The sequence below is a fragment of the Dunckerocampus dactyliophorus genome, chromosome 11 (assembly GCF_027744805.1).
Source record: "Dunckerocampus dactyliophorus isolate RoL2022-P2 chromosome 11, RoL_Ddac_1.1, whole genome shotgun sequence".
In the NCBI taxonomy this organism is placed as follows: Eukaryota; Metazoa; Chordata; class Actinopteri; order Syngnathiformes; family Syngnathidae; genus Dunckerocampus; species Dunckerocampus dactyliophorus.
Window position 1 is genome coordinate 4,047,027 of NC_072829.1, and position 14,064 is coordinate 4,061,090.

Here is a 14,064-nt window from a genome sequence, read left to right on the forward strand (position 1 = left end):
CCTAATATACCAGCTGTAACGAGATAGTGTGTGTGTGTGTGTGAGAGAGAAAGAGAGCGAAAGAAAGCTGTCTGATCAGCACCTTGACTATCTGACTGTGTTGACCTTTGACCTTTTGAGACGTGTGCTGGCGGTTAAACGCTCCTCCTGAGCCGCGTCCTCACATTCTGCGGGCGACATGTACGACTGGACTCAGCTGGCTCTGCTGCTCTGGAAGAACTTCACGTACCGACGACGACAGACGGTGAGCCGCGCACACACACATTTGGACATCAGCTGTCAATCAATCCATTGATTCTTTGTGGACTTTAAGCGTGTGTGATGACAACAACAAGCAAACATGAAATGATGTTTCCTGACACACTCACACAATGAAATATGATTTTTTTTGTCAAAAGGGTTAGAGGTCAACGGTCATATATATGATGGTTCACGTGCACTTTTAGCTGTGTGCGCACGTGTCATCAAATAGTTGATGAGTTCACATGTGACCTTCCTCACCAGATTGATACGAGAACCTTCTAAAGAACTTCTCTCCCTGTTCAGCTCCAGCTGCTGGTGGAGATCGTGTGGCCGCTCTTCATCTTTTTCATCCTCATCGCCGTGCGCCTTAGTTACCCACCCTACGAGCAACATGAATGTAAGTTCATCTTCTCTGCCATCCTCAGTTTTTAACTTTTTCTTTGCCTCTACTCACCGCCTTTTGTCTTTTTTTTTTTTTACATATATCATTTAATCACATCACATTTTTATGGTTTATGTCTGTCCATTCTCACACACACACACACACACACACACACCATATAAATATATCTGTCCATTCACACACAGTCCATGTAACTGTGTCTGTCCATTCACACATACACACACACACCATGTAAATATCTGTTCATTCACACATACACAGACACACATGCACACACACACCATGTAAATGTGTTTGTCCATTCACAGAAATAAATGCACACACCATGTAAATGTGTCTGTCCATTCTCAAACACACACACGCACTCACCCACACACACCATGTAAATGTGTTTGTCAATTCATACACACACACATACGATGGAAACGAGTCAGTCGATTCACACACAAACACACGCACACATACAATGGAAATTTATCAGTCTATTCACACACACCATGTAAACATGTTTGTCCACTCGCACACATACACACACATGCGCGTACCATGTAAATGTGTTTGTCCATTCACACACATAAATGCACACACCATGTAGATATGTCTGTCCATTCACACATACGCATACACCATGTAAATATGTTTTTGTGCATTCACATACATACACGCCATGTAAGTGTGTCTGTTAGTCTCTCTCACACACACTCACGGACGCACACTATGTAAACATGTTTGTCCATTCGCATGCATACCGTGTAAATGCGTGGGTCCATTCTCAGGCATCAGTCTTTGCTCCTTTAAGGATGTGCGATAACAGGAAGCCGATTGCTGATTGATAAGCGGCGTGTTGGAGGCGCAGCTTAGCGGGTTTGTCATCAGGTGCTGAGTGTGAATTTAACGTTTTATCTTTCTTTATGAATGTCGTAAATGACTTTGTTTTATTTATTTGACCTTTATTTAAGCAGCGTAAAAATCTGCGATTGAGATTAAGAATGTCTTTGCGACCTGGCAAAGTAACACCAGCACGACATCAAACATACAACAGACAGGAAACAGTTAGCATGTGCACGTGTTAAACAATGTCAACATCATGCACTTACATATGAAAAATTTACTGTACATCCACCACGCCTTCATCTTCAGCACAACCACCAAGAGGATGCTGGGATGCGCAGTTCCTCACACGACCTGAGTGACCTTCATCAGTAGATGGCTGAGGAAATGCTTTTATTGTGAAAGAAAAAGTAGTAGAGGAGGAAGGCCGATGGCGTTGTTCCTGGTGCTGGTGGTGTTTCTGGAATGTTCGGGCAGTGATTCACCGACTTGTGACATCTGGCGTGTCCTGACTCGTTTGTGTAAAAGCGAGTCGACTGAGAAACGTTTCATCATTCTTTTCTTTTTGTGTAACGGTTGACAAGTTTAGCATGGCTCCTATGTGTTTCCATCAATACTCCTGTGTGTTTCTATTACATCTCCATTGTGTTTCCATCATGATGCCTGTGCGTTTCTATTACATCTCTATTGTGTTTCTATTATGACTCCTATGTGTTTCTAATAGATCTCTATTATGTTTTTATCATGATTGCTATGTGTTTCTATTACATCTCCATTGTGTTTCCATCATGACTCATGTGTGTTTCTATTTCATCTCTATTGTGTTTCTGAAATGACCCCTGTGTGTTTCTATTACATCTCTATTGTGTTTCCATCATGACTTGTGTATTTCTATTACATCTCCATTGTGTTTCTATCATGATTCCTATGTGTTTCTATTTCATCTCTATTGTGTTTCCATTATGACTGATGTGTGTTTCTATTTCATCTCTATTGTGTTTCCATCATGACTCATGTGTGTTTCTATTACATCTCCATTGTATTTATATCATGGCTCATATGTCTGTCATCTCTATTGCTTTTTTTGATCACAACTCTATTGTGTTTCTATTATGACCCCTAGAGTTTCCATTACATCTCTATCTTATTTCTATTATGGCTCCTATGTGCTTCTATCACAACTGTATAGTGTTTTTATTATGATTCCAACACGTTTGTATCAGACCTCTGTTGTGCTCCTATTATGATTCCTACATGTTTGATTGTTTTTATTATGGCTCATACGTGTTTCTATCATATCTCTATTGTGTTTCAGTCATGCCTTCTATGTGTTTCGATTGCATTTCTATTGTGTTTCCATTATGACTTCTATGTCTTTCTACAACATCTCTGTTGTGATTCTGTTATGGCTCCAGTGTGTTTCTATCACATCTCTGTTGTGTTTCTAGTATGGCTCCTACTGCATGTGTTTCTACCACAGCCCTATTGTGTTTTTATAGTGACTCCTATGTGTTTCTACCACAACTTATTGTGTTTCTATAATGACTCCAGTGTGTTTCTATCACATCTCCATTGTGTTTCTATTATGACTCCTATGTGTTTCTATTACTAGTTGGTTTCAGATGTGTCTGACTTGTGTAAGGAATCTTGGAAAGGTTCAATCACGCGTGTTGCAAAGACAACAATGGAGGTGATGAATGGAGGAGTCAGGAAGGAGCGACTTGTTGTTGTCTTATCTAATCACTGCGTGATAACAAGCGGTCCAGTTGGCTTCTAAAGGTTCTGATTGCGTCGTGTTCATGCACTCATCAGGGTCAAGGCCAGGTTTCTGGCTCCGCCCTAGCTTTTCAAATTCTGAAGCCCCGCCCCCATCGTGTTATCAAGCTGCTGATGCCGGTGTCATCACGCGTGTTGGTCACCATGCACATGGCCTTTGACCTTCTTGACTTTGCATGCCAACACAATCCATCATTTTCCATCCACATTGAGACATGTTCGCTGCATCATTTCCTGTTTCCTGTCCACAGGTCATTTCCCCAACAAAGCCATGCCCTCGGCCGGCACGTTGCCATGGATACAGGGCATCCTCTGCAACGCCAACAATCCATGCTTCCGCAGCCCAACGCCGGGAGAGTCTCCGGGTGTCGTCGGCAATTTCAACGACTCCATGTGAGAGCCACTTCCTGCTCCTTCACAATCAAATTCTTTTCATCTTTCACAACAATATGTTCATGGTTAATGCAGTGCAACCGGCCCCTATATGTGGACCAAGTCATGATGTCCCGGTCCACTGTGTTATTATTATTGTTAATATTAAAAAGGGCCCAGTTGAGTCAACATTATACTGGTCGACCGCTTTTGCTTACATGAAATTTGAGACCCAAAGCGGTCATATCTATCAAAATTGTTCCGTTTATGTCGAAATGTCAGGAAACTGCCGTACGTTGAAAAATCACCCATTCTCCTTGTCTTTCTGGATAAAGTCACAAGTAAATGTGCATGCGTTGGTTAGTTTTGATTTTGGTTTGGTTATGTCGGCAACCGCTTATGTCGGTGTCAGTCAACCAGTTCCATTGGCGTCGCCATACATGGGTTCCACTGTACAGTCAAGATCTTTGCTGTCTGCAGAATCTCTCGTCTCTTCTCGGACGCCAAGAAGATTCTTCTGTACAGTCAGAACGACAAAAACCTGGACGGGTTTAAGGAGCTGGCTCGGGCCCTTCGAGCGCTACAGAGTAGCAGGTCAGGTAAGAAGACTGTCGTGGAATTAACACAAAGTCTTTATGTAGCCATTGAGCAGTCAAGCTCAACATGCTAACCTGGCTAACGCTTGAAGACCAGCCATCTGTTGTGAAGCTAATGGATCCAGTGTGGCTGTAAACAACATTGTATAACTGTAAGCACACATCTGAGGAGCAGATGTTTTAATCACAATGAGATTCAATGGGATTCTAAAAAAAAAAAACAGCCAATATGACATCACACCCAGTTGCATCATGGGAAATGAAGAACTAAACATAAAAGCCTATAAATTCAGTGTTCGCCACACATGAAAATCCTTTTCTTGCTGTGTTAAAACTTTTTTGACATGAAGTTTCCATCTTTGAGCAAAGAAGCACTTTCTTTCTTGCTCATTGAACAAATGGAATTTGCTGCTTTGTGTGTTAATTATCCGGTGTTGTGTTTCCAACCTGATCTGACCTGCTTTTTATTGCGGCTGTGGGGTCAGGTGACCTCAGCTAGTGAAAACTTTGATTGAACCAATTAGAGACTCAGCAGGTCAAGTTGAGCTGTCCGTAGTCATCTTAACGAGCCAAAGTCTCCAAGTGAAGCAGCGAGCCGGGAGTCACCAGTCGGGAGTCACCATACTGCCAACAAACTTGTCCTTCCTCTTATCACCTTTTTGTTGGGTGTACTTTTGCGCCAGTGATCATTGACGCTCTCCAGTGTTTCCCACAGGACTGCAAGCTATTTGTGGCAGTGGTGGGTTAGGGAAGTCAAGGACTTAATAGTTGAATTTACATAATTGGGCGTGCCACATCTACAAAAAGTGAGTAAAAAACATGAAAAACAAAAACACTGATGTTTAGAGCAGACCAGGTGCGTTATAATGTGTTTATGAGCGATGGCGATCAGGTAGCTACAAATCTGTTTGTGGAGGTCCAAATTTATTTGAGGTGGGCCGCTGCTCACTGCTTATCGTACAATCACGTTGCCATGGTAATGGGATGTGGCGCCAACGCTGTTGGAGCATCGCAGTGCTGAGTAGGAGTTTGTCTGAGCGTACGAAAGACATATACGTAAATACTAGTGTGCACCTAATATTTTAATCGCTTAATTGTATGGCAAAATGCAGTGCACTGGAGGTAACCGGATGTCACACGCTCAAAATGGTGAATCTGCAGTGCCGGATACTTACCAACCACAACAGTCGCCATGCTGGCTACGAAGCAGAAGGGGAGGGACTAACTTGAAATAGTGGAGGAGCAACCCACAGCGGTGGAAAGTAGTGAAGAGAAGAGGAAGTGGATACTTCTTGGAGTGTACTGACCTAAGTATTGCAGTACGTGCTAAAGAGGCGGGGGTGGGGGAAGAAGATGCTGAGGTGACTATTGGCTTACCCCCTCCTGCTAGCTTTAGCCTCTTTTTGTGACTGCCGGCAAGCACGTCATCACGTTCCTAAATAAGGACTTGAGTGAAGTGGCTGCTGGTTGGCAGATGGAAGCTGAAGGGAGTCTCTGCTGGAAGCGCTCGCTCATTTCACCAATCACATCACAAGCAAGTCATCGTCTGACAAGTCGTCATACGAGTCAACGTGTCCGCCGACCCGCACTGACACGCCCCCCCAACCCAGAAAAAATAATCACACCACTACTGCCTGTTTTCACCTGCAATGCAACAAAAGGCTGATTTGGTACCTGCGCCATGGTGTGTGTGTGTGTGTGTGTTTGTGTGTGGTTGGGGAGTGTGAGGGGCGCTGGTCCACTTGAACAAGAGGTCCAAGTGACATCATGGAAATGTTCGTGGTTTGGTGTGTCTATTTGGAACACACGAAGCAAGGTTACACTGAAGAACATCACACGTTTAGTTACACAGTTCAACATGTCCGTCGTGGCGTGTGGGAGGGTGGCATGTCCCAGCGTGCAAAACAAAGACAAAGGAAGCACTTTGTGATATGTCACTGACAAGTCCAAAGATTTTTTTGAGGTCAATTTCAACAGTACTAATTAATCTAATCTAATTACCATTATCACTACTGTATATTATTGTTATTAGAGATGCCAAAAAAAACCGTGTTAACGGCGTAACAAATTTATTTAATTAATTACGTAAAAAAAAAAAAAATGGTGTCATAAACACCATATACTGTATCTACAACTCACACACGTCTCGAGTCCATTCAGCAAAGACATAGCTATACATTTTTATAAACCCAGACAAATGCCAGAGGAACATTCATTCATGACCATCAAATGTCTTGTGTCTGTGTGTGTCTTTATAGGCTTCAAGTTGAAGCACTTCCTGCGAGATGATGAGACTTTGTCCACCTTCCTGTTGCGGAACGCCACCTTCCCTCCATCTGTCGTGGATCACATTCTGAAGGCCAATGTGGACTTGGAGAAGGTGAGGATTGTACACACACACACACACACACACACACACACACACAAACACACACAGTCAAATTGAGAGGTCTCTGTCTCTCCACACGCGTCTCAGGTCCTCCTCAGAGGGTTTGGGGTCCACCTGCGGGACACATGTCCTCGAAAGGCGGGCGGGCGGAGTGTGGAGGAATTTGTGAATATCTCGGACCCACTGGCCTCCATGATGGTACAGGAAGTGGTGTGTCGTGCTCCTGTTGTGTGGCTGAACCGGGCCGAGCAGAAATTCCTGGACAATGTGGATTTCTTCAAACCTCTCCTGGTAAAAGTCTCACCTGCAGCCTGACAAACAAATCTGAGGGTACACGTCAGCCAAGTCTTTTTTTGAGGGTGTCTACGCCTCACTGCATGTGTGTGTGTGTGTGTGTGTGTGTGTGTGTGTGTGTAGGCGAAGGCGTGTCCCAGCTTGTCTCTGTTTTTTACAATCTCACTTTGTGTCGCCTGGAGGCTCTTTTTTTAAAGCTCAGGAAACAGGAAGTGAAGCTGTGGGCTTGAAGTTGACAGACTGTGTGAACCTTAAATGTCTGAAATGCTTGTTTCCATAGCAACGTGCCTCTGTTAGCTAAAGACTGAAGCGAATAAGAAAGACTTGTAAGGTTTACGAGTCAAATTAATCAGAATGCCAGTCACATGACTAACCCTTTAAAAAAGAAAATAATGTGTATGTGTGTACATACATGTGTCTCTCAGACGGACGTCAGATCTGACCCCGAAGCTGTCAAGGAGGTTGCTACGGCAACCAACAAGCTACTGGACAGTCTGGGCTTGCTGGCCGTGGAGGTAAGAAACCCACAGTGATGTCACAGGAAGTGACTGTCATGTGACCTCATTCACTCCAGCTGGTTGAAGTTCTACTGAGGTTAACTAAGGTTAAGTGTCCATTTCATAGGAGTAGATCTTTTCACATGTTCAAAGATTTCAAAGATGCCATCTTTATCCTCCTTGATAGGCGCCGCGTTGAGTGGCTTGACCGGGCACGCAGCCAATGTTGATCTTAGCACTTTCTTTTTCTTTCACACATTGAAATCAGAAGAGTATGCTTTCATGGGACACAGTGGAGGGAGTTAAGAACGATGGTGACTTTGTGACTATGTATTCTTCCGCCTGCGTATTCTTTCTCTGTGTGCATGTAAGTAGTTCTTTTTTTTTGTACAGCATCAATTATTTATGGAAGTGTGCCATAACCACAAAATGTTGTATCACGGAATGCCGTACAATGGAACGTCATACCACAGACGGAACGTCGTAACACGGAACATCGTGACACAAAATTCAGTGAAACGGAATGTAACACAGAACGCTGTGACACACAATGCCGTAACACGAAACGGCATATCACAGAATACCGTACCATGGAACGTTGTACCACAGACCGTCTTAAAACGTTAAAATGTTGTAACAGAACGCCGTAACACAAAATGCCGTAAAATGAAAATAACACGGAAGCTGTACCACAGGACGTCGTAACACGAAGCATCGTAACACAGAATGCCGTAAAACGAAATACTACACAGAATGCCACACTACGGAACGTTGTAACATAGAATGTTGAGACATGACATGTAACTCGGAACGCAGTTTCACAAAACACCGTACTACAGAACCTTGTACCACGAAACGCCGTAACACGGATGACATAACATGGAGCGACATAACACGGAACGTCGTAATACGAACCGCTGTAACACAGAATGTTGTAACACAAAACGCTCTAACACGGAATGTTGTACCATAAAATGCTGTAACACGGAATGTCATAATATGAAACGTCATAATATGGAACCTGGTAGCACGGAACATTGTAACACCGTAACACGGAATATCATAACACAAAGCCTGCCTGTATAAGTTTAAGATACACTCCTGATCAAAATCTTAAGACTAGTTGAAAAATTGCTAGAATTTGCATTTTGCACATTTGGATCTGGTGCTTGATGCGAGTGTTTCCAGGAGGCTAGTGGGAACATTGCCATTCCCTTGCCATCCATCCCCAAATGTTCTCTATGGGATTTAAATGAGAGGAACATGCAGGATGGTCCAAAAGAGTGATGTTATTCTCCCTGAAGAAGTCCTTGGTCAAGCGAGCATTGTGAACTGCAGCGTTGTCCTGTTGGAAAACCCAGCTGTTACCACACAGACGAGGGCCCTCAGTCATGAGGGATGCCCGCTGCAACATCTGCACGCCGTTTGACGACCCTGCACCGCCTGAAGCTCCGGTGTTCCACTGAATGAAAAAGCACCCCAGATCATGATGGACCCCCTTCCACTGTGCCGGGTAGAAAACATCTCAGGTGGGATCTCCTTGTCATGCCAGTAACGTTGGAAGCCATCTGGACCGTCAAGGTTAAATTTTTTTCTCAACAGAGAATACAACTTTTTTCCACCTTTCAATGTCCCATGTTTGATGCTCCCTGGCAAAGTGTAAACAGGCAGTTTTGTGGCGTTGTAGGACAGACAAGGTCTTTAAATTCCTTTTTTGTTTTTTAATGCCTTTTCCCGCAGATGCCGTCTGATGGTTATTGCACTGCAGTCGGCACCAATAAGAGAGGCCTTGCTTATGCAGCTCGACAGTCCGACCGCGTTCAAAAAGAGAAAGACTCTTAGCTTCAGCCATCAGGAGGACATGACAGTGTGAATGCCTGACAGAAAATGAACATTTGGAGCAGATTTTGGCTTTTTTAGCCTGTGGTCTTAAACTTTTGATCAAGTGATAAACAACCTATTACAAACTCCAAATGTTTTTTGTCTCACTCCCCCTTCCTGCTTTTGCATATTGTAGCTCTACTTAAAACCTAATTTAGATCCAAACGTGCAAAATGCTAATTGTAGCCATTTTTCAACTGGTCTTAACAGTGTTCATACACAGGAGTGTGTATGAACAATTTGTCATCTTCAAAATGTTTGATGAACATCTTTGTATGTGACAAATAACACAGACGTGTGTTTGTGCGTGCGTGCATGTGTGTGTGGCTTCTTACTGTAACAGGTAAGAAACTCACAGTGATGTCACAGGAAGTGACTGTCATGTGACCTCCTTCCCCCAGCAGGTGAAGGTTCTTGGAGTCCAAGCTTTGATTTTTGTTTTATACTCATGAATTTGACGTGTAACATCTACAACCCTGCAGGGAGTTGGATCAAAGGTCATGTCGTCTGACATTCTCTTACACGTGAGCATGTTCTGCAGTTAGGACAAACAGCGTGCGCCATCTGTCATGTAAACTGCTTCAGGCTCAGCAGCAGGTCAGCACGGACGTTCAACGTGTCAGCTGAACAAAGAACCAGAACCAACAAACATTGTGTGTGTGTGTGTGTGTGTGTGTGCGCGCCACCTGCTGATTCGTCCTCGTTGACTCTTTCAGTCTGTGGAAACCTCGGGGAGCAACTCAGGGGTCTTCATTAGTACAATTCACATTAGGATGTCTTGTCAGTGTCACACACACGTACACACACACACATTTCACCCGTCTTCACCCTATTTGCTCTTTGCCAGTTGACACCATTCGAGATTTAAGTTAACTTGAGTTCAGATGAAGTCATATCCCGGCAACTTCTTGTGTGCCTCTCCTCTAGCTGGCTGGCATGAAGAGCTGGATGGACCTGAGGAAGGAGATCATCTTCCTGACGCAAAACGCCACGTCGTCGCCCAGCGCCATGTACCAGGCAGTGTCACGCATCGTGTGCGGTCACCCGGAAGGCGGCGGCCTACAGATAAAGTCTCTCAACTGGTATGAGGACAGCAACTACAAAGCTCTCTTTGGAAACCACAACAGCAGTGAGGACGAACCCGCCACGCTCTACGACAATTCTTCCAGTGAGTGCACGCCACTTTCTGTCTGCAGGAAGTTCAAACACATTTGTGACGTCATGGCTATACAGAGATTCTTGGTCTATGTATGAGTTCCATTCCTTCGCTGGCGTTGTAATTTGAGTTTCATAAAATACAGAAATAAAAAGATTAAATACAAGAATTAAATATAAAAGGAGAACAATTCCTTACTTTTATCCCTGTGGTTATCTTGTGTACTGAAAGAGTCGTTTCAAGAGAGGGAGAGACAGGCTTATTGGGAGGGGGACGTATCAATAATGACACCAATACACTGCTTAGTTATCACTGTCCATTTCATAGGAGCAGATCCTTTCACATTTTCAAGCATAGCATCTTTGTCCTGATGATTGTCACTTCGTTTCGCTTCATCAGTGTAGCGACACACGACTACGTATTTTTCTGCCGCAGGCACATAATGACTTCTCTTTTTTTTTGTACAGTGTTATTTATGAGAATGTTGTAACACGAAATGCCACAACATGAAACGTAACTCGAAATGGACATGAAACATTGTAACACGAAACATTGTATTCACAAAACGTCATAACCATGAACGCCGTAACACGGCATGTCATAACATGAAATGCCATAGCACAAAATGTAACGCCACATGTCATAACACTAACAGAACAGCGTAACACAGAACACCATAACATGAAACATCTTAATACGAAACACCATAACCTGAAAGGTTGTAACTCGAAATGTCATAACATGAAATACTTGTAACATTGTATTTACAAACTTCATAACCATGAACGCCGTAACACGAAACGCCATAGCACAAAATGTCGTAACTCGAAACACCATAACATAAAACACTGTATTGACAAAACGTCACAACCGCAAACGCCATAACACGGAACGTCGTGACACGGGGCATCATAACATGAAATGCCACAACATGAAACACCGTAACATGAAACATTGTAGCACAAAACAGCATAAGACAAAATGTTGTAACTCAAAATGTCATAATATGAAACAGTGTAACATGAAACATTGTATTGACAAAACTTCATAACCATGAACAGCGTGGCACGGATTGTCATAACAAGAGAACCACTTGTAGATGTTTAAGATATCTGACTGACAGCGTACTTGCTTTTTTAAATGAATGTTTGATTCGCCACCATCTGATTTTTCATCTTCAAAATGTTTAATGAACATCTTTGTATGTGAGAAATGACACAGACTTGTGTGTGTAGCTCCATACTGTAACAGTCTGGTGAGCAGCATGGATTCCAATCCCATGTCCAGGATGATTTGGGAAGCTGTGAAGCCGCTGCTGATGGGGAAAATCCTCTACACTCCCATCACCCCCGCCACTCAGAGGGTCATTCATGAGGTGATGACACCACTTCCTGTTGAATGCGTTTCAGCATGTGGAACCTCTTGCGTTTGTGGTGCCTTCAGGTGAATCGAACATTCCAGGAGCTGGGCGTGTTCAGGGACTTGGGGGGAATGTGGGAGGAGATGAGGCCCAAAGTTTGGAACTTCCTGGAGAACAGCGAGCAGATTAACCTGATCCGGGTAATCAATCGTTACCACTTGTTCTAATTGCTTTCTTCCTCTTCTCATTGGCCGGAGATGAAATGGCAACAGTTTCTCTTCCTGCGTGCTTTTAGAGCCTGCTGAAAAGCAATGTGACAGCCACCTACTTCAACGCTCATTTGGCCAACACCGACTGGACTGTGTCCGACCTCTCCAACTTCCTGTCCAGGCACGCTGACTACCAGCGGCTACCGAGCAACACCATCACCTGGAGAGACGTCTTCAACGAGACCGACCAGGCCATCACCGGCATTTCTCGCTTCATGGAGGTGAGCGTCCAACACTGGCTGTTGAACACTTGTGTGATAACACAGTTGGTCACATTACTTGACGTGTTTCAGTGTGTGAATCTGGACAAACTGGAGCCTGTTGCCACTGAGGAGCACCTGGTCAACGAGTCCATGGTTCTGCTGGAAGATAGGAAGTTCTGGGCTGGGATTGTCTTTCCGGACATTGCTGTAAACGCCACTGACCTGCCGCCCAATATCAGCTACAAAATCCGCATGGACATTGACAACGTGGAGCGGACCAATAAGATCAAAGATGCGTAAGTACACGCAGTGAGGAGAAATGTAATGATTGTGTGTGAAGGGTGCAACAGACTGGTTTCTCTTGATGAAGACGAGTAAACCTGCTGCTGAACCTTTTGAGTTTTTCACTAATAATAACAAACCAGATGAGAAGGGTTATTTAGCAGTGTTGGTCAGGTACGGGTGTCTAATGGTCTCACCATTACTTCTGCTTCTCATAGATGACCTGAGCTCACTCGGGTTTGGTGTTGAGGTTCAGAAGATGTTAATCACGCTGTCCCTGCACTGTTCAAACACAGTTTTTTCTTTTCCACTTCAGGTACTGGGACCCGGGTCCTCGCGCAGACCCCTTTGAGGATATGCGCTACATATGGGGCGGATTCTCCTACCTGCAGGACGTCATCGAGCAGGCCATTATCCGAGCCATGACCGGCACCAAGGAGAAGACAGGCGTCTACATCCAGCAGATGCCGTACCCGTGCTACGTCGACGACATGTACGCCACATGGACTAGAGTGTCAACACACAAGTCGTGGAGAGTCTGCTCACTTGTTTTCGCATTCTCAGCTTCCTGCGGGTGATGAGTCGCTCCATGCCACTCTTCATGACCCTGGCCTGGATGTTCTCTGTGTCCATTATCCTGAAGAGCGTGGTGTACGAGAAGGAGGCCCGTCTAAAGGAGACCATGAGGATCATGGGATTGGACAATGGCATCCTGTGGTTCAGCTGGTTCATCAGCAGCTTGATTCCTCTGCTCATCAGCGCCGGACTCCTGGTGCTGCTGCTCAAGGTCGATTGATTTGTAGACGCTTATGATGTTAAACTTGTAGTCTGCTTGCACGGTGTGTGTGAAATTGTTGGTGTGACTAATGGAACCGTCTGGATCTCAGAAAGGAAACCTGTTGCCGTATAGTGACCCTGGCGTGGTCTTTCTCTTCCTGGCGTCCTTTGCCGTGGTGACCATCATGCAGTGTTTCCTCCTCAGCACCGCGTTTGCCCGAGCAAATTTGGCTGCCGCCTGCGGAGGAATCATTTACTTCACGCTCTACTTGCCCTATGTACTCTGTGTGGCCTGGCAGGACCACATCGGGTTTGGTGCCAAAGTCTTTGCCGTAAGATCGCATAACATTGACAGCTGGTGAGACATTATTATTGGACAGAACAAGTCATAAATGTGTCCCGCACCCACAGAGCCTCCTGTCCCCTGTGGCTTTTGGGTTCGGCTGCGAGTACTTCGCTCTGTTTGAAGAGCAGGGGGTTGGCATTGAGTGGAAGAACCTGGTGGATAGTCCCCTGGAGGAAGACGACTTTAGCCTTCGTACTGCCATCATCATGATGTACTTTGACTCCTTCCTGTATGGAGTCCTCACCTGGTACATCGAGGCCGTCTTTCCAGGTAGGAGGGTCTAAATTCTTGGGTCCAAATGACCGCAGTATGTACAGAACATACCGCAAAAATTTTTTTTTACGTGTGTATGTGTCCTGTGGTGGAGGTCGTTTTGAATAACACTGGCT

General features: G+C 44.6%; 1 protein-coding gene across 1 annotated transcript in view; it reads left to right on the forward strand.

Annotated features, from left to right (window-relative positions):
• LOC129190402 (phospholipid-transporting ATPase ABCA1-like) overlaps positions 1-14,064 on the forward strand; it is a 32,399-nt gene that overhangs the window by 5,009 nt on the left and 13,326 nt on the right. Inside the window, exons 3-18 of the mRNA XM_054793078.1 lie at positions 121-244; positions 547-640; positions 3,505-3,646; positions 4,106-4,224; positions 6,480-6,601; positions 6,698-6,901; positions 7,330-7,419; positions 10,210-10,450; positions 11,674-11,813; positions 11,882-11,998; positions 12,094-12,288; positions 12,361-12,566; positions 12,869-13,045; positions 13,117-13,339; positions 13,440-13,661; positions 13,741-13,945. Of these exons, the coding sequence (XP_054649053.1) occupies positions 179-244; positions 547-640; positions 3,505-3,646; positions 4,106-4,224; positions 6,480-6,601; positions 6,698-6,901; positions 7,330-7,419; positions 10,210-10,450; positions 11,674-11,813; positions 11,882-11,998; positions 12,094-12,288; positions 12,361-12,566; positions 12,869-13,045; positions 13,117-13,339; positions 13,440-13,661; positions 13,741-13,945 (2,563 nt within the window). The 5' untranslated portion in view covers positions 121-178. The remainder of the gene's footprint in view (positions 1-120; positions 245-546; positions 641-3,504; positions 3,647-4,105; positions 4,225-6,479; positions 6,602-6,697; positions 6,902-7,329; positions 7,420-10,209; positions 10,451-11,673; positions 11,814-11,881; positions 11,999-12,093; positions 12,289-12,360; positions 12,567-12,868; positions 13,046-13,116; positions 13,340-13,439; positions 13,662-13,740; positions 13,946-14,064) is intronic.